The following is a 27,346-nucleotide window of genomic DNA, read 5'->3' on the forward strand; positions in this document are numbered from 1 at the left end:
TGAATTCACCAGCACCGTTGAACTAGTTTGGACTATGCCCCGATAAAATACCTCATGCACATCCTGTACACCATGACTTAGTAGTTACTATTGTAAAGAACTGAACTCCTGGGAGCAACCTTTTATATGCTTTTAGTAATTAAGCTTTAATATACTGTAGCATGTAATGTGCACTGTGTCTTTTGCCTTGTATTCTTTTTAGTGTCTTACTGGATTTTTCTGTGTAGAGCAATATGGATCTGAATTAATGTCAATGGTAGAGCCCAGAAGAAAGAAGCAAAGCTTATAAGTTACAATCAGTGTGAAGCTGGTATGCACGCAATTCCCACTGTGGGATTTGTGCACCTACCCTCACACTCCACTTTAAAACATACCCTGAAACAAAAAATATTGTCTCAAACTAATTTTGTAATTCTAATTCTATAGCTGCATGAATGACATGGTACATTTTAAAAGGCCATTATGCTAATGGTGGTGCATTTCATCTGGGCATGGCATGAAACAATCAAGAATAATATCTGGTTTTATTTAAAAATGTGGTAGCTATAGTCAGTAATACCACATAGTCATCTTTTAGATAATGTATTAGTAGTACTTAAAGTATATTATATCTTCCTGATTACTAGATGATATTGCTACTGTTTCAGTCACATGGGGAATGGTACAGTACATCTACCACAAAGTTTAAAACAGAGTTGTTACAGCTTTTGTCATTTGTTTAGTCAAAATTTTGCCATTTGTGTTTCATTTAATTCAACAATTGATCTTTTCTTTTTTAGACAAGGATGATGGCAGTTACAAAGGTAGCCATAAATCTGAAAAAAAAAAAAAAAAAAAAAAAAAAGGGAGTGTTACTGAATCAGACAAGTTTCATTGATGCAGGGATGAACTGTTCAATTGGTCACTGATAACGGGATTAATCTCACCAAACTATATCAATCTAAACGTTAGATGTTTATTATCCAGGCTTAGTTCATGATTGCAAGGGAAGAGAGAGACAGTTCTTGAAAGCAGCTTCCATTCTAAGACAGATGAGATGGAACCCACTTTGAGTGCTGTCTAAAATGTAACCTTGAAAGTAAGAACAAACAAGAATAGTACATAACTGAGGCTGCTGACAAGGAAAATTCTTAAAAGAACTCTTCCAGTGTATGTCTCTACTGATTGACCTTATCTATATCTTCCAGTTTTTAATCTTCATATAGTACTGTTAAAATGTTGTTACCCTTGCCTGTTTTCTGTGCCATACTTGCTGGGCATCTCCACATGCCTTTGGCAGCTCAGTGTTAAGACTTTTACTGCACCTCTTCCATCTTAATGAGATTCCCCCCCATTTTTTTTTTCCTCAGAGAAGACTGACAGTTATACAAATCTGAGAGTCATCTACTGTATAAATGCTATGTCTATATTAAGAGTTCAAAGTTATGTCCATTTACAACTTCAGTAATAATGGAAACCTACTCAGTTTCAAGCTGTGGAAAGCAAATTGTGGAGCCATGCCACTTAGCAAGTGGCCTACCAATAAATACGTACAGTGTAGTGATGGTTCAGACTCTTAATGCTGATTGGTTGTTTTATTCCATGTGGTTCACATAGAAGGTAGCTGAATATTATAGAAAGCTACAGGAAATATTTTTTTATCTCCTACTGAAATTCTTGGATACTGAAAATTTATTAGAAATAATGTTTTATATATTCTAATAACATGAAAAGATATCAGCTATCAAACTTTCTAATTGCTGTTTCAACAAAAGAAACATAATTTGAGTCCAACATGTATGATATTTGAAAGCAGGAGACAAATAAGCATCACTCAACAACAGAAATGAGTAAAAAATAAATAGTTGGGGGGAATTATTCCTGCCCTGAAGTGTCAGTTCACAAATTGTCCTACAGTTCAAATGTCCAACTATCAGGTTCTCCATCAAATATCTTTAAGTTCAACAAGATACGGAAGACCTGAAAATAGTAATCAAAACCTTAGCTCACTTTTAATGCTTTAAGGGAAGACATAATATGGTATTGTTTATCTAGATCACAATATTGTTGTATTGCGCAGTCAATCATCCATGCACCAGCAAAAAGGTATTGAGCAATGCTCGTGTTCTGGGGTACTTTCAGGTAAATAAGAATGGATGAACAGATATTTATATATACCTGTATTATACTGAAGGTAGCATGTATACTTAAAACATCAGAAAGGTATAATCCAACAAATGAGTAAATTGATCAAAATTAACACAGTTACTAACAGATATATCTATTCTCCACTGACATATGAAAAAGTCATCATGTCCTATCGTAACTTTTTATTGAATAATCTTTGTAAAGAGATCCATAAGTCTTACTCCAGAATTTTTCTGACCGCATTTGAATTTTTCATTTTTTTTTAAACTGCATCTCAAATGTGCACTAATTCCCATTTGTGCATCACCTGCCTGTATTTCAGTGAGTCTGAGAGCTCAGTTTCAACTGTATAGATACTATTGTTCCTGATTCTTTCCTGAGCTTTAAGTGTTCAATGCCACATTGGATGGGGCTTTGAGCAATCTGTTTTAGTGAAAAATGCCCCTGACCATGACAGGGGGGTTGGAATTAGATGGTCTTTAAAGGTCCCTTCTAACCCAAACTATTCTATGATTCATTCTATGATTCCTGAGAGTACAACTGAATTCAAGGGTGATTTTTACATTTTTGATGTGTGATATTTTCATTGCTCTTAGATGCATGATTTTGCATCTAGTCACCAGGTGAATCTTATTTAGCAAATGGACTAACTTTTGCTAGACGTCAGATAAGTGTAAAGCAGAGGTTTCCAAACTGCACATTCTGTTCCACGATACAAATTGTTGTATTATCACAGAGTAATGGAACTACCTGCTTCAGAGTTCATGCTGGTGAATTACATTAAATTCCCATTAAACACATTAAATCATATTTAATTTACACATATTCAATTTGCATGGCTGTAATTGCCATGTGTTCTAAATATTCATGTATGAAAGAGCAAGCAAGGCAAAAGATAATTTTTTTTTTTTTTTTGCAGTGACATGTGACCCCTGTCATGAAATGCTTTGTCCTGAGGAATGTATTTCTGGAAGTGGAATTGTTAAGGAAATTGTGACTAAAAGTTTTTTGAGCTTGCTATTTCTTGATTAGTTTCTGAGGTAACCTAACCTAGCAAAGTTACAAAATTATAAAATTTGATCAAGACCTCAGAAGCTTTTAAAGTATTTGGCATTTCTTGCTTGATTTCATGCTGATTTAGGAGATTAAAAAATCAAATTGTATTTTATGTTAAAAACATATTTGGAAAAATCAGGGATGTAATTTTCAATGCATTTTTTCCAGTGTGTGGCACAGAATGCGTATGGATTAGCCATAGATATTGCTATGAAACGTAATGAGTTTCTGTCCTTTTTTGCCTTTTCCTACATCTTCCTTTATCTGCAAAATTCCCCAGCCTTGGAGATACATAAAAATGAGACATTAGCTGAAGTTTTCTCTCTTAAAACTCCAATTTACTTTGCCATGTACTTATCTTTTCAACTGTGGGGATATATATATGTGCATATTTTCATGAGCTACTTAAACAGATACATGCATCTCTAAATAACTGATGGATGCATTCTTGGTATGCTCATAAGCCTGTTTTATTTTTCTCTGTCCTCTTTGTTCCCTAGATTCTATTCTTTTAATTCAAAACATTTCCCTTGCTGTACATTTTAGAGTGAGCGCTTATCAAAGCATAACTTTAGCTAATGACACTACAGGTCTCATAAGAAATAATTCAATTGCTGCTTTAATAAGCAGCATATTTAATAAATCCATATAGAGTCAGTAGAAATTGCTCATGATTTTGCTCTGGTTAAATATCAGCGTGTATATAAACCCAAAACTTTATGAGCCTTTGCTGTAACTCTTTGCCAATAGCAGTTATGGGGCAAATTAATTTTTATTCCCAACAGAATATTTTGCTGCTGGGGTCATACTGCATTAACTGCGATCACATCTATGTTTTGTGGCTATAAATACATTGTATTTGTAAAAATAAGTATATGTGAATGAAGTATAAGATCGGACAAAAATAAAGTCTGTACACTGACCCATCTGAATTGATTTAATGTGTCTCAGAAAACCTTGAGATACAAAATCATGGTCATAATACATTACATCCTAAATGAAGCCAGCTACTTCTGATTTAAGATGACGTTCACTGCCTCTTAAAAGAACTGCTTCAGTTGCTTATTACTTTGTCAAATTTTAAGTTCTGTGAGGGGGAGTGAACATATACATAGCTAGTAGTTACCTCTGCTTATGGAGTTTGGGTTGTTGAGCTTTTAGTAGGATTTTTTACTGTTTGGGTATGGTTTATCTATTTCCAAGAATGGGATGAGGAAAAAAAAAAAAAAAGGTGGGTCTATGTAAAGAAATGTGTGCATCTGTTTTCACTGAAAAGCTATAATACTTTAGTGATTAAGGGCTAAGAATGAAATAAGGGCCAAAAAAAGTATTTTTCTGACAGAGCAGTACCCATTTGTACCTAAGAAAAACAGCCACCCCTAACCATATTACAAGTCTTTGCATGTTTTAGAAGGAACACTATAGTAGAAATAAACGAGACTAGCATCTGTAGAAGATTTTTGACTATAACAGCTGAATTCTCAGCATAGTGGCAGATGAAGGACTAACGGGGAAGAGGAAAGGTGGAGACTGAAACACTGATGCAGTTACGGACATGATAGAAAGTTTTGGCAGAAAGGCTTTGGAGAGTTAATGGCAGAAAGATTCTCTCCTGGTTCTTGAGAAGTGACATATCTAGGCTCATATAGGCTCCCAGGCTTAAGATAGGCCATTCTCAACTTTTTTTTCTGAGTGTACTGGTAGAGTGGATGTCTCATCTCCTTTAGTGATGGCCTGTTAAGGTATCTCTGTAACAGCTAGTAAGTGCTCTGTTGGCTCAAGTGACAATTTTCCAACCTGTTTGTGACCTGAGTGACTGGTTTCATATGAAGAAATTCTTGTGGGTTTTTTTGGGTTTTTTTTCCTGTCTGTTTTATTCCATTTTAAAACCTGTGAAGTTGCATTTTAAAACTGCATTAGGTAAATGTTTTGGTTGCATGTGCAACCATTAATCCCAATACACTAACAAAAGATGGGAAGTTTAGCTGTGCAACTTTAATTCATCCCATTTATCTGCGTGCATAATGTAGGCGTTATTTACACCATCACATTTCATTTTCTGCAATACTACTGAAGTGTGCTGTGGAGATGAACCTGCTTTCTGTGGTGATGACTTCCATTTTCTGTAGTTCTCCTCTCCTTTTTGTTGCAAAGCTTGAAACTGTGAATGAAGGAAAAGGAAGGATATCTGGGTAAATGCTTTCTTTGAGATTTAATTTCTGTTCCGGCCTCTGCCACAGAATATCTGTGTGAGAGTGAGCTAATGATTTAAACCAAACCTTTTACAGATGACCTCTGATTAAGTGTTTATTATTTTGGGAACCAGAGGCTGGACTTTTGGAAATGCTGAGCATTCTTACTTACAGTAAAATTCCCTAGAAGGTGTATGTGGAGCTATGCAATGTTAAATGCTTGTAAAAAATGGCCTGTAGGCATCCCAAATTATTAGCTACTATATCTCATAGTGACTTAATCTCTCATCTGTAAAATGGGATAATACTACATCTTCATTCTTCTTGTAAAATAAATTATATATTTGTGAATCTTTTGCATGCTACAGTGATGAACGTTGCAGAAAAACACATAAGCAAAATATGATGCTGATTTTAAAGAAAGATAAACTACATGAAGCCATGCCTGGAGTAATGACAGTAAACCACCACTGAATAAAGTTCCAGATTGTGAGAAAAAAAGCAGTTTGTGGCTATTAAATTAAGAATTGTATCATCAACATCTACATAATGGGGGCTGAATTATGGCTGTATGACCAACCTTTTAATTCTAAACTCATGAGCACTTTATTTTGCAGCCTGCATATTTTTTTCATAGGGCCTTGTGGGCATGTGTAATCAGGCAAAGCAATGTGCTCATTATAAAGCTTTCAGGTATATTTTTTGTCACACTGATTTATTACTAATGTATAGATAATAAATAACATCTTGAATAAGAGATCTGCTGAGACCCAATTTCCCTTCTAACAATAACATAAAAGATTTTTGGTCTTCAAATTTTAGTAACGTATGTCTGTTCAGAAATGTGCATTATTTGTTTTTGTATGTATATACTTCCCCAAAATCTATTTTTGCTAAATCCACAAGCGTTTAAATTGCTGGTAGTCTTTATTTACTCTAAATTGCATGTATGCTGTTACTACATTTTTACTTAAAAAGGCTAAGCTTTAATAAAAGACAAGAGAGAACTTTTGGCAAGCTCTATTAAGTTTTAGCAAGTCAAAATCTTAGTTGTATTACACATTAATAAAACTTATCGGAGAATATATTGACATCTACCCCATCTGTATATTCCTCTTTAGCTTGGTTCTTTGAAAAGTGCCTTACCTAAAATCTAGTGTTAAAATTATTACGAAAATAAAAAAGATTCTTTGTAGAGAGACATGGACTACCTCACTTCTTGATAGCAGTTTATAATTTCCTTTATCAAATTTAGCTGAGGCTGTTCTGTCAGTGTGGTTGGGTTATTTTTGTTCTTCCATGGCTGCATAGCAGTGTTTTAAAAATTTTCTATTCATTTTATGTATTTTCAGCTGTCGTGACTGGTTGTCTTGTACCATTCCCCTTGAGTGTATGTGTGTATTTATTATTTTAAACAACAACTTTGTATGTCCAGATAGGGGTCCCATTAACATTCTGTTTCACTAGCAATTGGCAAAAATTTGCATCAAAGCGTTTAGCTTCATAAATGGTAGTTTGTATTGTTACTGAGTGGTGGTTGCTGGTTCTTCCCTTTTCACCATATTGTGAATATTTCACCACTTTGCATGACAGAGCAAGAAAGCTGAAATGGTCAGCTTCACACATCATGTTTCTGAGAGGCTTTGTTATTTTGTATAGTTGTATACTCTACATTTAATGCAAAAATGAAAGAAAACAGATGTAAACACTTAAATTATGTGATTATAGGCAGAGGCATGTGACTGTCTCAAACTTAAGTTTTTGTAAAAAGCATGTGAAACTGTTATTTGATTGGAAATTTCAAGGAAGAATGGCTTAAAAATTCCTTGCAGCCTTTCCTAACTAGTGGGTCCCCTATAACAAAACCAAATAAAGCTGTTTTGGAACATTCAGTTTAAAGTAATTTACACTTATGTTTTGTTGTTTTGTTTCTTGTTTCACTGAGCAGTATATTAATCAATCCTGGAAACCATGTCAAGATTCAAGAAGGTACTTTAGGATTCTTCATTGCAAGTGATGCCAAAGAAGTAAAAAGGTAATTCATATATTTTTATCTTTAAATTTAAACAAATATTATTTAATTTCTGTTTTTTCTTTACATGTAAACACCTCACCTAATTTTTGTTATTACCTGTTTAAAGATTCTGAGGGGAAATGAGTTGGTACTCTAGTGAACCAAATGTGTGCATGCCGTTTTCTTAACTACAGTCCTAAATATCAAGGAAATGAAATAATTTTACAGCATATGTGAAAAAAAATGAAGAGGCTTTTTTTCCTGTGTCCTACTAGAAAATGTAAAATGTTTTGATCTGATTTCTCTAGAATTAATTTGTTTCAGTGGAATTACTTTGAGAGAGGACAGGGATTATAGTTTTGTCCAACTTTCAGGTTTAGAGTAGTTCTTATTTACATAGGTGTCAGCAAATATGATGTGAGCAAGCTACTGTATTCATTCAGTAATTGCATTAGCAGAATACTATTTATAGTCTTTTCATTTTTCTTTACTGGAACTACATACTCTATGACCTCACAATAATAAATCAAATTGCAACAGTGCAGTATATCCCAACCATTGCAGACAACTTCACAGGTTCGTTGTACTTGGCTGTATTAGATTTGGGATGAATGAAAAGGGGCTTTATGGTATTGTGTTTAGGACCAAATGTATGTACTCTTGTTTATTAGGATTATAATATGCTTGGAAGAAATAAAAAAGCGATGTGAGAAAATTATTTTTAAAAGAAATTATTTTTCAATGTCTGTAAGATAAAAAAAAAGGGAAAGGAATATTTGCTTCCTCATCATTTGTATTTTTTGTTGTAAGTCACGCTATCAAGAATCTGATTTTTACTTGATGTTCTTCAGTTAGATATTTTAACTAAATCCTATACTTAGAGTGATAAAATATTCAAATGATAACCTTTACTAAGTCCTAAACTTTTTATGATTAAATTACAGTGAAAATAGTATTTAAGCAATGCATGTTTGCCACGAATATTTAAAGAAAGTCAAAACATCAGAACAGTGAAGTCACTGGGAACCTGAATTCTATTTTCTTTGAAAGAGCTAACATAGTTTTTGGCTGGGTGAAGCATGCAGAACAACGCGCAGTGCTCCTGTCCTCTCCTATTTCTAGCACCATCTCTCGAGTATTTGCATCCAGCACTGCCTCAGGTACACTGCCTTTCAGCATATAGTTCTTTTCCTTTCTGGTGCTTTTCTCCAGTTGAATATTCAGAACTGTCTTCACATTCCTTTACTGAGATGCTAGCTTTTTTTTCATTTATAAGGCATTTTACACCCTCCTGTGAAATTATTTCTGACTCTAAGTAAAAATTACCTGGCATAGCATTTTTAACAGGGAGAAGTTGACTGTTAGTAATATGTTTAGAGAAATTTTACACATCATTCATCTAGCACGTGTTATCTAATAGCAAGTGAAACAAAATTCCCAATTCTGCCTTGCTTTTTGCAGAAGGCTTTGTTTAGAAACATGCTGCCTCCCTTACCGCATTTCTTAGCTGTTCTGTGCAAAGCCAGTGATTATAAGATGTGTTTCAACTAACAAAGCCCATTATGTAAAGTGTTGATTTCACTCTTTTGAGCTATGAATCAGAGTCAGAAAAATGTTCTAAAATTTAGGTCTTTTGGAGGGGAAAAAAAGGATTTTTTAATAAAGTAGAATTAAACATGTAATATACCTGAAATTCAAATTAAATTATTCTGGGTTTGTGTTACATGCTAATGGAGAAATTTCAGCTCCTTCAAGCTAAAGCTATTTGTATTTATGAAATATATATTCCACAATGAAATATAACATGCAGTGTTCAGTTACTCTTCTTGCTAGAATTACTTTCCCATTTTTAGAACAATAGTTTCACATTAGAAACAATTATACCTAGAAACAATTATGTCTAGATAGATAGCTTCATGTAAAATGTTGAGTATTTAAACGTAATACAGACTATATGAATTGCATCTTTATTATTCTTTATTGATTTACATGTTAGTACTAACATCAGAAATCACATGCTTCAAATCTACATAATTCAACCCAATTATATAGAAGGATAATTACAGCAATCACTTCAGGTGTTTGCTCTTGGTTTTGCACATAGGATTGAAGGTACTCTTTAGGACATTTGTTCTGCAGTGGGCTTTAGAAACATGATCTGTAGAAATGACCTATGTCCAATTCATGTCATGTATTTTGTGAGGGAATATTTGTGATAGTGGATTCTTGTTCAATACAGGGTCTTAAAGGTGGATTGGGGAGAAATTGTAAAAATTGGAGGCAGTTTTCTCCTCCTTGCTTATGGCTCGACACTGGCTCATGGTTTGAAAAATATTTTATTCTCATTTCTTTGGAGACAGTTTGTTTTCTTTTTGGTGGAAGGTGAATATTTTGAAGACCAGAAATTTTCTGCGGCAAAGTATACAAATGCTCAGAGAAGGCTTTATTCATTTTACCTTTTGCTTCTTGGAAATAGTAAGGCAATTTCACAGTCTGAGAGTGATCCTCTTGGAAGCTTCTAAGACAAATTAAGTCTGCTACATTTAGGACTTGCATCTTCCATCAGTAGCTTGCATGCTGTCTTGATTTTAGAAATGTTAATAACATTCAGTGAGGTTTTGCTGCAAATTTAAATTTTTATTCTCTGGTCCATACCTCGTATGTTAGACCTGCTTACCTTTCTCCTGATGGGATGCTTAACTACCAGGGCTATTACTCAGAGGTGTAAAATAACTTAGATAAATTCTTAACCATTTGAATTAGGTATCTAGTTCATATTTCATATGTATCTAGTTCATATATTTCCTTTAGTATAGTGCCGCCTGTGGTAGACACTGTCTAATTAATCTAAAAAGATTAGGAGCAATCATCCTAGCTGAACTACCAAAGGCTGTGTTTATTCAGAGGCTGTGTATTAATTTTGTTTATTTTTCTTTTTATATTTTGGACTGTAGATTGTTCTGTTCCAGTGACTTCCCTACTGTTGTAGCAATCCAACCATCCAGTACTGTCGGCAAAATCCATGGGTGGTTGCAAAGTGGCAGCTTTGGTTCTTACTGCCAATTTTTATTGAACTCAAAACATAGCACTGTACCAGCTACTAGGAAGACAGTTAACTCTATCCCAGCTGAAACCAGCACAGAAGTGTGCAATGAGAGAGGGTTGGGAAGATAGGCGTGGAGCTGACATATCCTGAATATGGATAAGTACAGGGAACTTACAGCAGGTTAAAAAGTATGTTTAATTTGTTGTGCCAGCAAGAACCTTCATAAATTGTAACTGTCCAGCTAGAGGCCAGCTGCGTGATCCTCATGAAATGTGTCACAGCAGCCTTACATGACATGTTGACTTGACAGGCATGATTAAACTCTCCCGTGGGCAGTCTGATGCATATTTATTAAATCGGAATTTTGTTTTAATCTTATATAAAGTCAAGTGTTTACCCTTTCTCACTTCCTTAGTTCTCCTTGTGCTTCACCTAGTGGTGAGCCATTTGATACAAGAGTAGATGTTCATAAGCAAAAATATTAAATGGAAACCTAGATGATTCACCTTGTTAATGCATATTTTTGTTTGGAATTTTGGCTTTTGTCTGTTCAAAACCAAAATGGTTCTGCTTTTTCAGATGAGGACAAACAAATAGTCTAAATAAAGATTATTTCAGTTCTTTCATTTATATGTTCCTTTAGGAACTTATTTTGAGTGGATTTTCCCTTTCTGGTTTCGTTTGGGAAGTTTTTTTGGTAAACAGCAGACCTGATGTTACTGTCATGTTGATCAAATTGCAATCCCTCATTGTATCCAAAATGAGGTCCTGCTTGTGACCAGGCTGAAAAATTGGCTCAGGGTGCTAGACAGCCTTTAAAAAAACCCCAAACCTGCTATATCTGATAAGAACAGGGAATTCACTATGTATATGTATTTTCATGACAAAATTCATTGGATGCTCTTTTTTCTAAGGTAAAAGACAAACAAACTGATACACTGTGTCATAATTATCATCCGTTCTCCTGATTATTTTTCAAATAAAAGTATATTAAAAGAAACACTAATTTGGAGTCTTATGTTTGAAATTAATGCTCTTTCAGCAAATATTTCCTACTTTAAATGTCTAAACCTTTTCAAAGATTAAAGGAAATTAGTGTTGGCATGTTTCATTAATTTGGCACTGCAACAAGAGGAAATATGGGGGTAATTTCATTTATATGGATTAAGAAATGTGTCAGTTTTTCCATTCTGTCTCTCTAGGGCATTTTTTTACTGCAAGGCCTGTCATGATGACATCACGGATCCCAAAAGGATAAAAAAATGTGGCTGCAAACGGCGTAAGTAATATTTCTATCACTCCCTTCCTCTACTTTTCATGAATTGTTCAGCCTTGAAGGATATCTGTACATGTGTTTACATGTTTTACACAGTGGTACAGAAAAGCTAAGAAAAATGCACAGCAACATAGTAAGTTCCATTTGCATTTCTGAAGTCCATATATTTTTATTACATTTCACACCACTCACACCTGTTTCTTCATTAAAAATTCCATTAGGGTCCAAGCTAACAAAACCTGAAGAATTAAATCAAGCTAGATCTAATTGTGGAAGTTTCTGAGTTAAGAATGACCTAACAGTGAAGTTCTGCTCTCATTCATACCATGCAGAAATCCAGTAATTTCAATAGTTTTCTGCAAAGAACTTCTATCTTGCTGAACATGATTCTGTAAAAGAAGAAACTAAGAAATAGTATTCCATCATATAACTATTGAAATAAATTATTATTGAAATAAACGATCATTTTTACTGGAGGAAGTGATTGTCTGGAAGAAATTAAATATTAGTGCCTCTTACATATATCCTTTTAGAAGATTTCATAGCTGTAATGCTAATATTTGGCTTAGTTAAGTTCTTAGGTTTGCTGTTTAAATTGTTTGGAAAATTTTGCATGAAGAAATCATTGAGTTTTGGAGTTGAGATCAGGCTTTGCATCTGTATTGTTATAAATATATAGAAATTGGCATTTTATCGATATATACTTTGAAAGGACTTTTTTCAGGAACTATCAGAACCACATTTTGGCCAAAGATGTGTTTGACCCATGCATATTTGTAATACTGATATCAAAAGGATTTAGGGATCCTTTTCTCAATAGGTATCTGAATATTTATGTGCATTCCATGGTATTCTCTCATGAAAAAGATTATTCAGTTCAAAAGTACTGATTAGGTAAATTGAAAGATCTCAGATGTGTTTGATCATGTCTATTTTACCATTACTTTTAAAAAGGAAAAAACTCTTTTATTTATAGATCCAATCATAGTTTTAGCACTACACTGGCATAGAGGATGGAAGAAAGCCTAAACTGGACATTCTCTGACTTTAAAGGGTGCCTGAAATTGATGAATTCTTGAAGATGAATTTAAAAAGAAAAAATATGTCACTAGAGTTTTTAAAGAAACTCCTCTCCCTCTCAAAAAACAGGACTGTGGAACAAAGTAGTATAGTTGAGAGAAAGCAGCTGAAACACTGACAGAAAATGGTATTTATCCTCCCTGTAGCCACAAGGAGAGCAAAGCACATGGAAAGCATGCCTGATGTGGAAGGAATGTATGCATTGCCTAACATATTGGAAAAAAATTGTTCAAGAACAGTTTATCCATGTGAGAATGTGACCTTTGAACTGCTGCCAAAGCCAATGAGGCTGCTGAGTAAGTTTTGGTAGAGCCAGTTACAGATGCCTCGGGGTGCCTGTAACTCTCAAACCCAATCTTTTTTCCAAATTATCCAACAGTTAAAGAGAATTATGTTACCTGTTTAATTTTATCTGATTCTATCAAAAAAGACCTATTTTATTCGTATTTTCTCCTCTATTCCTCCTTCACATAGTGTATGCTTTTTACACGTGCTGATTAAAAAAAGAAATAATTCCCAAAGTTCTGTCATTTTAATGTGATATCTATGCTTTTCATTGAAATGTGTTAGAAGATAGTAATCAGGAATTCACAGTATAAAGGGCAAGAGCCCTTTATTATACATTAATGAGAATCAATGTAACCTCCTCGGTACTAGGAAACCGGGGAGAAAACAGAGTATCCTGTGATCCAGCCAACACTATGGATATATTACCAGCAGCAGGGCCATGGAGAGGTGAGAGTGACAACTTCTGTGTGAAGCACTAGGAAATGTTCCAAGTGGCATGGTCACATGTATCAGTCCAATAAATGAAAGGGTGTTGGACAGATGAAGAAGCAAAATGATGGAGTTAGTGAGGCAGAAGAAAGAGACAGCTGTCAGAGCTGCTGCAGTGAGCACTGAACACTAAGGAGGGAATCCTTCGAGTCAGGTGAAAAAGAAAAAAAATGGTCAGTGAGAGTAAAATCTTAAATTTCCCTTTCATTGTCTCTCCTCTACCTCTCCCCCCATCTGTCCTCTCCCCTCTCCTTTCCTACATATACACACATATGGTCATAGATACGATGATAGCTGGCAGCTCTCAGTACAGCTTAGAACAGCTTCCACAACTTCCACACGCTCACAACTATTAGGAATAGTACAATTACTTTGCTTTTAAAGTTCTGTCAATCAGCAAAAAATGTAAATGAAAAATTTCAACAGTAATTAGTGATTTTTGATCTCTCAAATTTTGATGACAATCTTGAGATCCCATTTATGGGACCTGATTTTTTTATTTTTTTTAAAAGGTAAGTCTGTAGTGCAGATTGTTATTCACATCAAATGTCTTAGCTTTAGCTTTCGAATCACTAATCACTTTTGAAAAATCTTAACTATGTTATACATCTGTAAGCTACACAAATCATTGGTCTTAAAAATGCAGTCTAACCAAAACAAAACATAAATTAAGAAAACTCTTTCCCTATTGAATTAAGAAACTGTCAACTGGTCTGTCAACAGCTAATATGTTAATTTGATTTTCAGAGACACTGCAAATAGTCACACATGCGTATATGTCGTCCTATATGATAAATACATATTTTAATTAGTCAGTAACATGGCAATTAGAGGCAGCTGAATGCGGAAAAGGTGTAAGATGAAATGAAAGGTTGTATGTAAAAATATTGACACATTCAAATGAATTAAATGTGAAAGAATATCTTTACATGGAAAACCTAATTATGGTGGCATTAATTAATGCAGCTTCCTGTGACTCTTGAAAACCGCATTCTTTAATAATGCATCTGAGGTTGCACATCAATATAGATACTGTCTGAACATTAGCTTGTGGTGGTGTTGGGGTCTAAATGTGAGTCTGACCTACATAGCCATTTGTCCAAACCTGTTAGGCCTAATATTAATAATTCAGGGCAGATCATTATGTTTCCACAAGTCCAGGGATAATTAAAGTAACCTCGCTTTCCTTTTGCAGTTTCTTTGCCATCCCTTTCTCCTTACTCATCCCACTCCCCGAATAACATGAATGCTGATGTCACATTGTCCAGAGAAATGCTTGTGTGGAAATCTTATTCACAGATTGTTAATATTTTTTTAATGTTTTCAATCTCTTTCCTATTCCATTTAACTGTAGTTTTTGCAGCAAGGGGCCAAATACATGTATATATTTATATAAAATTCAGCCATGTTGGGATGAAATCTCTAAACTGGATGACCTACTCCTCCTGTTTCTTTCATTTTGTGCAACAGCTATGGTCTAATTCTCTATATATTTTTTCCAGTGACAGTGCTTGCTGTGAATGGTGGGGATTGAACCCCAGAGGGGACATATCATGTGTACATTGATGTGTTTGAAGGAATTTCTTGTAATCGATGACAATTGACAAACTTTTGATTTATTTTTCCTCTTGCTGCCTTGGAACACGGCCCCTACTATATTTTAACTGCACACTGATAGTGATCTATTGTGAGTAAAAATGGGTTCCCTGTAGCCCAGAGTGCGGTCCAACCTGTCTTTCTCTAGCAGAGAGTATTTTTGTTCAGTATTTTGGTTCTTTTCTTTATTTATGTTGCATGTAGCAGTGACGTCATACCCACAAGTTTCTCATCGTTTACACCCATGGAGATTAGGGTGATGTTGAAGAAAATACAGCAGTTTTCACCTCTTCCAGCTTTTTGCCCCTTTTTTTCCACAACCTTGGGTTTTTTTTATCCCTATTTGAAAAAGACATCTTGGGAACAGTATTTCCTTTAAACGATTCGAGAGATATCTCATGAAATTTTAGGGATATTGGTTAGGCTGGGGTAATTGCCACTATAGCACTGTTTTCCTGGTTAAGTGCCATTCATTGTCAGACCCATCTTCAATTTTTTTTTGTACTAGGTCTTTTCCATTGCATAGCTGACACAAAGAGCAACACAGCAGTCTTTTACTGTCCTTTTCTAACTCCTTTCTCCCCATTGGCAAAAAAAAAAAGGAGATGGAGGAAAGCCAGACAATGAATTAAATGTGTGGCTAACTTTTAATGTATAAACCTACAGGTATCTTCAACAAAAAAAAAAGCTACAGTGATTATTTTCCCCAGCTTGCTTGTTTTGAAATTAATTACATGAATAGAGCCATGCTGACTTTTCAGGACCTAAGCTGTAGTTTTACCTTATATATAGAATATGAACTTTATAGACCACTTCATGTCAATCTAAGTCATATCACTTTAAAGTGTACAGAATCTATGAAGTCTCTTGTCAGCCCTTTTTAGAGTGTACAGTAGTGATAATTTAAATAAACACAGCATTTGGGACATGGAAAGAATTTGCTGCTTAGAAATAAAAGCACTGCAAAGAAATGTACTGCTTGTAGGGCAGTGTTGGATTATATGGGCTTGTTCTTTCAAACAGCAAGAGGGATCAAATATTTCATAGCTGCAGTGAGGCATTACTGTGCCAGATTGAGACTGCTAACCATATCGTATAACTGCAGCTATTCTAAATAAGTGAGGCTATAAGACTTTCTCAACATTTTACCAGATATTCTGAATTTATTGACACTTCAGGTTTTAATCAGGATTGAGATAATGTTTTCCCTCTCAACTATACACACCACAGGATCTTGCAAAGAATCAAGGAAGACTTGACACTCCTGAACTTGCATGATAAAGTGCTAGCCACCTTGGAATTGTGATGACAGTCATTAGGATCCTCATTATTTACTATTTATCTTATTGTGGTACCTGCAAACTACACTAAAGGCTTGAGATCCTGTTGCGGTAGAAAGCATTGAAACAGGGAATAGAAATTTCTCCAAAGATCTCTTTTCAGCCAATAGAATGACACAGAAGAAAGATAGGGCAGCACAGAAAAGCAGATTGTGAAACAGGTCAGCATGATAAGAATCAATACTTAATAATAAACCAGAAAGAAACTAATTTCTAGGGATAAAATGATGAATCCTATTGACTTTGAAGCAAAATACTGGAAGTGATTTGTATTTTTTTGAAGCAATGTATTTATTTAAAATATGTTTCTTTGTTGAGGATTATCTGGACCAGAGAAATTAGTTTAAATAGTAATAAATAAACAAATAAAACAGCTCTTCATGCTAAGAGAGTATTAAAAAAGAAAAGGTCATGTAGCTTTGACATGTTTTTTCCATTTCCCCAATAGCTTCAGTTTGTTCAGAAATGCAGTTAGCTTTGAGAGTACACTGGCTGAGAGTCTTCTTTAAGGTAATGAAGGAAAGATCATGATCTGATTTGAAAATTAAAATGAATTGGTCTATAAATGTGCCATTACTTCAAAACCCATGAGTCATTCTTATAGCTACTAAAATAGGGCAAAATTTCCACTCAGGTAACCTGCTGTTTCTACACTTTTGACAAAGAACAGCACTGCATGAATTATAGGAAACAACTAACCAATTGCCTTTCAAAAAATTGCAAGATAGTGAACAAGCTGACTTGGTGGTCTTGAAGTTGTTCTGTAAAAATTAAATAAGGGAGAGATAGCTTTGCCTGTTGTGTCAAGAGAAAATAAATTCTCACCAACAGTTTAAGATATGCTGCTGTATTTTTCAGAAAATTGAAATTGTGCTGGGGGAAGTCCTTTCAATATTTCGGTCTCATGATGCTAACCAGCATTGCTAAAAGGCGATCAAATCAGTCTGGTCGTCCTTTACTGTTGCTGTTGTTTTACTCATAGTGTGGATCATGAGAACTTGATGAATTGAAATGACACTGTATGCATTTCAATTCTTAAGTGTATTGGGACCTTTTTTGCCATTTGCTGGTCAAGAAACCTCCAGATCATTAACTTCCTAACCATCTGTTATCTCAGAGAGATCCACTAGATGTCCTCGTAGATCTACTCTTTGTTACCGTTGAGGTCACAAGGAAAACTTGCTATAGCGGTGGGTGGAACACGAGGATTGGGTAGACTGTATAGCTTTGGGAAAAAAGAAAAAAAAGTAAAGAAAAAAAAAAAAAACCAGCAAAGATGAAGGGATACTTTGTTCTGCTTGCTTTTTTTAAAAAAAAAAAAAAAAAAAAAAAAAAAAAAAAGAGCTGTTTCTTGACATCTTAGGTAGAGAATAATCTGCAGTTTCCTTTGCTTATTTTTGCAGCTGGAAATATTTCCCATTACTGTTTGTGAACTCTAAGTAATAACTCAGATCCAGATAATCCAGAAATTTGGACTGGACTTTTTGAGTTTTTGAGATCAGAAAGCAAGGTACTGCTAGAAGCTTAGACATCCAAGGCACATTCCTTCCTTGTTAGAATGGAAGGCTGTTGCCTTCTGAGAAAATTTGCAACAAAAAAAAAGTTTTTAAAAGTATTTATTTACTTTATAAGGAATTCACAGAAATTTTGTTTTCCTTTTGCTCTTAAAAAATCAGAAAATGACAAGTTCATACATGCCTTGTTTTGTCAGTAAATTACTTAAGTAGTCTGATTTCCGTGTCCATGATAACTTCCCTTGATATTTTTACTAATAAATTTTACAAATGCAGTGGGATTGTCATCATACTAAGTAGAAGGATCAGTTCTTCCTTTTTGTCCATTTACTATTCAATTGAAAATCAGGGAGTAATTTCCTTTATGTCCCAACTTACATTTTCACTAGTTGCAAATAACAGTTCTGTTCAACATCCATAACATGCCTATGAATAGAAATGAGTTGATTCTTACACAGGTGCTACAGGTGTCAAATGAATTTAACACCCACCCAGAGGCTGTTCTTAAGGTCCCCCTGTCTCTTTGATGATTCCCATTTATTGTTACTGTTCATGGAACTTTTAGAGGAAATGGTATGTGTGTGGCTGAACCATTTAAAATCATTCCTGTCTTGTCTTTGATCTTGTCGCTAGTCATCCCTACTAATAATCCATGTTTTGTTTTATTTAAAAGAAAATAAGTATTGTATTTGGTATGAATGTAACAATGACTATAAAAGGAATGAAGAGTAACAGCATGTTTTCTTTCCAAAATGTATTGCTCTGATATGCAGTTGCTTATATACTGGTTGAAACCCCTATAGCAAGTCCTTTCTGCTACTTATATTTCCAGGTCTAAGCCTGTTTCCTGCATGTTAATGATGTGAAATATTAAAATGATGCATGATCTCCAGAACACCAGATAATAATAGTTAAAAACAGTCCCTGAAAGGGCATTGCTTTTGAGAAGTGCCATGGAGTCCTTCCCCTATTGAACAGAAGGGCTTAAATTTCCCACTTCATTGGTTTAAGTCTGATGAAAATGGTACAAAAAGTTTTCCTTCCCAACCCTCTTTGCCCTTAAGGATGATTTCATTTAATTTTCATAAATGTGTCCTATCCTATTATTGACTGTTGACAAGATATGGCTACAAGTAAATGAAAACCAGGGACTGTTACTAACCAATGACATAGCAGTTGAGAATTTCTGAGCAGTGTGTTTTGCTACAGCATTTGATTAGAAAAAGTCCTTCAAAACAGCTATAATTAATACAAAATGGGCTGCCTTTTACCTCACCTACTGTTCATGTGTCTTACAAATGCCCTTTATTTTTGTTTCATTTCCTTAAAGTGAAAATAATAACATCGGCATAATGGAAAGACTTCCACATTTTTGGTAACATATTTCACTTTTCTTTTTCTGCCCAACTTTTCCACTTTAAAGAATGTGTTGGGAAGAGTTAGACAGAGGGAAACCATGGGAAAACAAATGCTGTTTTGAATTTTCTGTGTAGTTTGAATGTGTATGCATCAAAAGCTGCAGTGGAAACCTTCTTACTAAAAGCCAAGCTCTGAGGAATGATGTACCATGCAATGAACAAGCCTGATGCTGCATGATGACTTTCTGAACAGCTGTAAGATAACTCTACTAGGATGCTAAAAGAACATGGCATTAGTCATGTGAGCAAAGTTTTAGAGGAATGGAGTCGCTGCTGAAGAGATCACTCATTCATCTCCCTCAATGCCTGTTTTCCACAATCATAATGTTACCCTTGCTTGACAAGTATACTGTATGGCAAGTCATCAAGGCCTTAGAACAGGACTTGACCCACTTGAGCAATTTCAATCCCTCTTCCCTGGTGACTGTGGCATTAAGAAAAAAAAAAAGAGAGAGAGAAATTATTTTAAATTTAATGTTATTACCATAATGCAAAAAAGACATCCTAAACTGAAGGTACAGGCCAGAGAAACATTACCTTTTTTCTGCATTTGCTTTTAAGGTTTTGTTTTTGCCTGTCAGTGTTCTGTTTTGTTTTTAGTATAATTGAGTCAGTTCAATCTAAACCATTACCAAAAGTGTTGGTTCAATGCAACATGTGAAACAATCTAAGTGGCCTTTGCATTCCTCCAGGCTTAAACGTACCTGTGATTCAGGTAACATACAAAATTGCACGATGGTACTTACACATGCATTTATAAAACAGGATGCTGTATGTTTCTAGAAATATATAACAAGGCCTTTCAGATGACTGAAGGATAGAAATGTTCTAATCTAACCTGGCACTCCTTTTGGAATTAGCCTCTAATTCTACATTCAGTTATTTGGTTCTCCATCTATGTTTGAATCCAGAGCAGAAAACATGCCAATGATTGGTTCAGCATGTTTCAGGGGACCAATGCTCTGTGTGCTTTTGGTGATGCCTTATTTGTGAACTGATTTTACTGTCAAGCATATTTACCATTATTAGTTGTGTCTCTTATATGGGCAAATTTTGGTATTCTGTCAAGAGTTAATTTGAATTCCTGAAGATATAATGTAAATGAAATAAATTTTTTCAGAAAATTTTATGAACATCTTGTAACTCTTTGGTAATGTGTAATTTATTGCAATAAAGGAGTTCCCTGGCACAGTTTAATACAGAGAAATTATTAGCATATGTTTAAGAACAAATGTATTTATATGTATATATATGTATGTATGTATATAATGTATACGTGTGAGTGTGTGTATGTAAGAATATACGTGTATGTGTGGTTTTGTGTGTGTATACATACATACATATATATAGATATATAAAAGCCTTTGATTTTTACAGGAAGTAAGATAGGCCAAAAATATCTAATAGATTAGCAACTTCAGATTTTTCTTTTCATTTTAGCCCAGTAGTATTAATTGTGCCAAGGGAAAAATATATTCTTAGGATTCTCTGCTTTTACTATGTTCTTTTTTGATCCAAACACTTGACTGTAAACAGTAATTCTTCCCCATGTCTGCGGTCACCCTCTAAGACTGAACAGAAATAAAGAGCAATTTATCTTTTGCCCTACTTTTAATGTACAGCCAAAGTGTTATCAATAATCTCATTGCATTCTTTTTTCCTGGGTCAAGACTGTTAACATAAACTAAGGCCTGTATTAAATCCCTTAAATTACCTTCCAGCTGCCTTGTTATATATATAACCTTGCCATTAACCTGCTGCTCTTCCTCTCCTCCCATCCAACACATGGTTATAGCCAAGATGTCCATCTACAAGAGAATGAAACTGGCATGTTGTTTTGATTGCGGACGCTCTGAGCGTGACTGCTCTTGCATGTCAGGCAGTGTACATAGTAACATGGACACCCTTGAGAGAGCCTTCCCACTTTCTTCTGTCTCTGTTAATGATTGCTCCACCAGTTTACGTGCCTGTAAGTTTTAACACCAACACATGCTGTTCCATGTCTGTGGTGTCTGTGGTATCATCCCCGTCTTGTGTCGTACATTGTAGTTCTGTGAGTTTTACTGGGCTGATGCTTTTTTAAAAAGTCAAACCCAAATTTTAATACAGCTCTGTATTTATATTTCTGTTTTACTTTATTTTTAATATGAGAAATGTAATTCATTATTTTGCTTTGTGTGCTCTTTATGAAGCATGCTTTTGCAATAGCATGCAGGACCTTACTAGTGCAGTTTGGTGACATATTTTATTTAATTCATACAATATAAATTGTCATTAATTAAACAATAAGTGCTTCAGTGGAGGAACAGGCCTGTGTCTAAATCTATGACTGATGCTAAGCGGACAGCTTTAATAGTGCTGGCACTAGAGCAGCATACAATAGGCAGTGAATATACAGGATACAACTTAGTAGCTGAACCACAGTAGCTAGAATTCTGTTCTATACTGCTACCGTTATCTTTACTTTTGTCTGTAACGCTTCATTCTCAATAACACAGGACCTTCCATCTAATACTGAATCCACAGAAATCTTAGTAAAAATGGTTGTACTTTTTGTAGTGCCTTTTTAGAAGGGCTAGCCTGATGCAAAATTCCTGATACAAACTTTTTGAAATTAGCTTTAGAATCTGTCCCATAGGACAGTACCATTCTGGAATATGCTCCAAAAGCTCTTTTGAAAGATCAGAGTTTGAGAGAGAGAAGAACAGAGAACTTGGGACAATTCTGCATAGCCATTAATTCTTTTTTTGGGCAAATGGTAGGGATTCCAAAGCTTGCTTTATGAGTGTGATGTCAATAATTGAAGAAGATTGTTAAATAAAATGATGACTTTTTTTTTTTCCCCCCACTTTTTTATCCTCTTTAGACATACATAACAGGCAAAACTATGTCTCGGGACAGGAACTGTTTTACTTTCCCTACTATAAAATTATTCAGATACATCTCTAAGGAGTATTAGGAGTTTTGATCAGAAAGCATGTCCGCTTTACATTACAAGTCGTCACAGATAAGGATGCCTTCTACTACTAAAAGTATAATGTAGTTAGTAGATTATGCATCTGGTTGCCTTTTGATACCACATGTGTATTGCAGTATAAAGTTCAAGTGTTGAATGACTTCGTTTTAACTGTTTTGACATTTGAACTATTTTTCCAGACACAAATGTGGAGCATATAACAATACTATGATTTTATTAGCATTTCTTGTCTGAAGACTGTGTCAATTAAAGTGATTCTAATAGAATTTCTTGGAGATTTTACCAGAAATCTTCTCTCTGTATATGTGCATAAGCACTCTGAATGTCCTTTTTATCTACTTGTTTGTAACTCATGCATGACCTCAGGGGAGATGGTTCCCAGTTTTAAGTCCAATTCTAAGTTACAGGAGTTTTTATCCTTTAAAGAGACCTTTATCAGAGTAAAACATAGCAAAACATATTTTGTTAAGAAAAGTGAACAAGAAACCTTCCTAGATTGAGAATTACTGCAGGCAGTGTTACTTACATAGCCTAACAGCCTCAGTAACACAGTGCCTGGTATAGTTTGCATTAATACAGACTAGTACAGAGTGTATGTGGTTGGGTCCCGGCACTGGTGTTAACAGCATCCAGACCAGGCTAAATGAATATGTGCCCTACAAATGGGTGAAATTTCTGCCATTAGCACTCTTTGGCAAGGAAAGAAAACCGTAATTTGTAGGTTTACCATAGCTTTCAAGTTCACTTAGGACTCTACAGAGGCAGATAAAGTAAACATTTTTGATTGTGTTGCCTGCTGAGCCGAAAACATCCACAATAATGATATTATTTCCACCAAAAAACAACACTTCTGGGAAACACGTTAGATCTATGTTACATTTTGAAGGATGATTGATATTGACAGCTTTGAGGATTTTTAGCATCCTATCTTTCAAGGGCCTTTTCCTCCCTTCATCACTCCATCAAATCAAAAGAGAGCTCACTCTTCCCCTTGTGAGACTAGTCACCTTTGACTGTTAATAATAAGTACAAAAATCAATACCAATTCACACTCTCTGCAAAGCAGCATAAGCCTTTCTTTTCCAATTAAAATATATATATATACACACATGCAACGTTTCACTGGCAGGGCTTCAATAGAAATCAGTGTATTTTCTTTGCAGTGCACAGGGGTCGTATAATGCCCATCTTGACAGAGCTAGTTAACTCAAAGAATGGCGGTGAGAGTCAGCTTTTCATTAAATATGAGCAGATGTGAAATGTAGAGTGTTTGACAATTAGAAATGGCAGCAGCAGGGCCCCAGAATCAAAGTGAGGTCAGATTGGTGGATCAGATTACCTCTCTTACATTCTTTAGTTGTTCTGAAAATCATTTTGAATTAGTGTCAGTGGAGCCACGATGGGTTTTGCCCTTTGTCTTTTATGCTAGGACTGTATTGTTTCCCCAGACACTCATTAAAGGTCATTATACTATTACAGGGCTTGCTTTGGTCGTGGTGCCCCAGTTGGGTTGGTTTGCTTCTACAATTGCTTAATGCATTTCTTTCTTTCTTTCCCTTTTTTTTTTTTTAAAAAAAAAAAAAAAACTTTTGGTTATAAAAGCAGGCTTTTTCTTCAAGGTAAATAAAGTCACAGATCATTGTATGAAACTTCTTGGAACAATGAGTAGCTTCTGTAAGAACTAATGCTGTTTGTAAGAATCTGATGTCAAGCTGAAGATATCAATTTACATATTCAATGATGTACACAGGATTTAGTGTACTAATTGTATAATATGTAGAGTAAGTAACACTTGCAGTGTATTTTCCACTGTGGATGAGTTTCTCTGTTATTATATTGTTGTCTGTACTTCTAGCAAATGAAGATCATATTTTGATTAAATATAATTACATTAAAATAGCTTTTGAGTTTATAGGCAGGATATAAGGATATAATATTTCTAAAAAGGATATAATCTTTCTAAAAGTAAGGAAATATAATTTTAAAGGTTTTTCTGTCTACATTTTTTCAGGTTTAGCTGCTTTTGGTGGGTTGCTACATGAACAGCAGTCAAATGGTCCAAGCATTTTTTGCACTGGAGACTCAAGTGAATTAGCATGAAGAGAGGCACTTAGTCACTGAAAAACCTGGGGTGGTTTATACAATGAAATTATGTTACTAAGAAGTGTGATGTTTCTGCTTAGGTCTGTGCCAAATCTTGGGGAGTGCCATTCAAATGATTAATTGATACAGACAGAATCTTAACCTGAACCATTTAATTTCTTTGTTTCTGTATCACTATATGGCTGTGCTTCTCAGGAACATCAAAAGTTCACGTTCCAAAAGGAAACCTTTTCTAAACTTGTTGCTGTGCCCACTGCCTTGGGAATCTAAATTTCCAAGGACATTCTTGATACTTGATACATTCTTGATAGGCCCAGGCATATCTAATTCAGCTTGTGAGAAAACATGCTTTGACATGCTCTGATAGTTCTGAGAAGCTTTATGTGAAGACTTTGACTTTGGTGAATATCAGAGATGTCCGGAGACAAAAGGCAAGATTAATTATTGCTATATTTTGAATTCAGGGTTCAGCCCAAACTCCTAGCCATATTATGTGGAAAGAAAGACCATGCTAAGACAAGCTGGAGAAAGCTTAACTTTTGAAAGTAGCCAAAGCATATACCTACCTGTGTGCCAAGCCCAGTTTAGAACCATATAGTCCATCTGATCTTCTAGTGGCATTGTGTGGTTTATGCTGAACAGACAAGTTAGCTGCTGAGTCTTTCTCAAAGGACCCAAAATCATATTCTGCAAGATTAGGTGAACATTTTGGGTAGCTTGCGTAAGGTTGCCTGTTGAACCAAGGTTGGTACACTGTGCTGAAGCTATGCCTGGCAGTGTGGTTTAACAAGTTAAGTCAAGGAAAACTAGCTTCTTCATTGACCTGTGCTCCTTAGGGCAGTGTAGACTCTGCCTGTATGTCTTTACAACTTAAAAACCCAAATTCTGTAATAGGAGTTGAAATGACTTGTCACTTACTGATTTAGCCAGAGAGAAGAATGCATAACACACACACACACTGGTCAGTGTATCTAAAACTCATCAGTTGTATAACTGTGCTTGGGCTTTTCTAAATGACTTGACTGTTAAGTCCTGGATTCCTAAATTACTGGCTGAAAAGACAGCATAGTCTCTATTTCTCCCAGAATGCAAGAGCTGTGTCCTCTGCTTTCTACAGAACAAAACTAACCTACTACTTCTCTAGTCCTGCTGAAGTAGCCAGGACAACAAGAAATACTTGCTTTTAGGGATGAGCCAAGGTGCAGGAAGGGCCTGTATGTGCCTTGTCAAAGGACAGCTTTCAGTGCTAGAATTTTATTTTCACCCTTCAGCAGCAATGGTTTCCCTTTTATAGGGTGCATGTACCACCTTGTGGTGGCTAGAGACTTTGAGATTCTCAAATGAGCTATAAATATGATTCCATTTACATTATATTTATAATACTCTGAATAGGAAAAGGTGAGGTACTACCACTGCTCTCTCCCTCTACACACCTTTTCTGAGCTGTGAGAATTCTGTTGTGGCCACAGGAGGGATGGACACTCATTTGCTCTGAAATTCTTACTTTTACATAAACTGCATGAACACCTTTTCTTTAATATAACCCACTGATCCCTCTGTAGTCACACTGTCTCATCTTTGTCCTGCACAAAAAGCCAATAGCACACCTTTAATGTTTTGAGGAAGAAGAAATTGAAAGAGTAAATAAGCAATGAGGTCTGCTTGGAAAGGACATACAGATGTTGCCCCTTAGGGATGACATCATAACATCATAAGCAAGTGATTATAATCAGATCGTTATGATTTTTACAGCTCACTTCTATGGGATGATCCCACCTCTGTATACTGGAGAATGATATAGCATTATGTTGTGTAGCCTGTTTTTTTGTTTTGGTTTTTTGTTGGGGTTTTTTTGTAAAAAAGATCAATGGAAATGGGACATTAAAATGAGACATAGTGCCAGATAAATTCCTGTTAATTCAAAGCCACAGAGAATATAAATAATAAGCCTGTGAAACATGCTGTGGGTGATACATTGATTTATGTAAAACTAGTTCCAAATATTGTTCTTTCTTTTAAGGTGACAGATTTTTACTTCAGTTATATCAATTCCCATGTATTCAGGGTGGTGTTCCTGAGAATTGGCATGGCTATGATGTTTCCTCTAAATACCTCTATAAGACTGCATGTGTCCCCTTTCAAAATACTGAAAATAATGTAAAAATGGACACCTGTGTATATTTTAGTGTTCAATTTTGCTGACAAAATACTAGGTAACTCAGTTAAGATACGAGTCCAATACAGCTGGAAAAAAAGTCAGGCATATACATCTTAAAGTAGTCTATGTTGCTACTGGGTAATGAAGAAAAAAAACCCTTACCTTCCTTAGCCACCTTCTCAGAATGAACTACGGTCAAGAAAGCTGCTGTTACCAAAACAGGCCAATGGGGTTTTGAAGCACATAAAACCAGACAATGGAACAATTGCAAAAGAAAATACCAGTGTGGGAGATTCCTGTGCTCTTATATAGAGGTTCTTCTGGTGTAGCCATTGACATGAAGTCAAATGGTTGCCGTATTTGCAGCCAGCTCTATAGCCTTGTGGTACTGGCAAATCAGAAGCCAGACACCATGAGATCTGCTTTTCTGAGAATGAAAATCTCCTAATTACCCTTCCACTTTCAAGCTTAGTATATATTTGCAATTCAGCCTAACCTACTTTCTTTCCATCTTCTTTTCCTTGTGGCAGTTGTACAAAGATGCATGCAGGTGTTTCCACTAAAGAAGATAAGATGAATTGACAATATATGCAATCACAGTCTTAACTAGCATTCAAGAACTGCTTACTGGAACAGTGGTTTCACTGAACCAACCCTTTGATTCTATCTTTT

The 27,346-nt window shown here is 35.2% G+C and overlaps 1 protein-coding gene across 25 annotated transcripts in view; it reads left to right on the plus strand.

Moving 5' to 3' along the window:
• KCNMA1 (potassium calcium-activated channel subfamily M alpha 1) overlaps positions 1-27,346 on the plus strand; it is a 531,710-nt gene that overhangs the window by 414,406 nt on the left and 89,958 nt on the right. For 11 of the 25 annotated variants that reach the window (XM_049810032.1, XM_049810031.1, XM_049810033.1 and 8 more), the window contains 3 exons: positions 7,324-7,410; positions 11,638-11,714; positions 12,938-13,087. In XM_049810032.1, the coding sequence (XP_049665989.1) occupies positions 7,324-7,410; positions 11,638-11,714; positions 12,938-13,087 (314 nt within the window). Of the gene's footprint in view, positions 1-7,323; positions 7,411-11,637; positions 11,715-12,937; positions 13,088-13,448; positions 13,527-15,246; positions 15,523-21,231; positions 21,406-27,346 lie in introns of those variants that run through there. The other 14 variants (XM_049810034.1, XM_049810035.1, XM_049810038.1 and 11 more) reach the window with 4 other exon arrangements.

The sequence above is a fragment of the Accipiter gentilis genome, chromosome 9, assembly GCF_929443795.1.
Source record: "Accipiter gentilis chromosome 9, bAccGen1.1, whole genome shotgun sequence".
Taxonomy (NCBI): Eukaryota; Metazoa; Chordata; class Aves; order Accipitriformes; family Accipitridae; genus Astur; species Astur gentilis.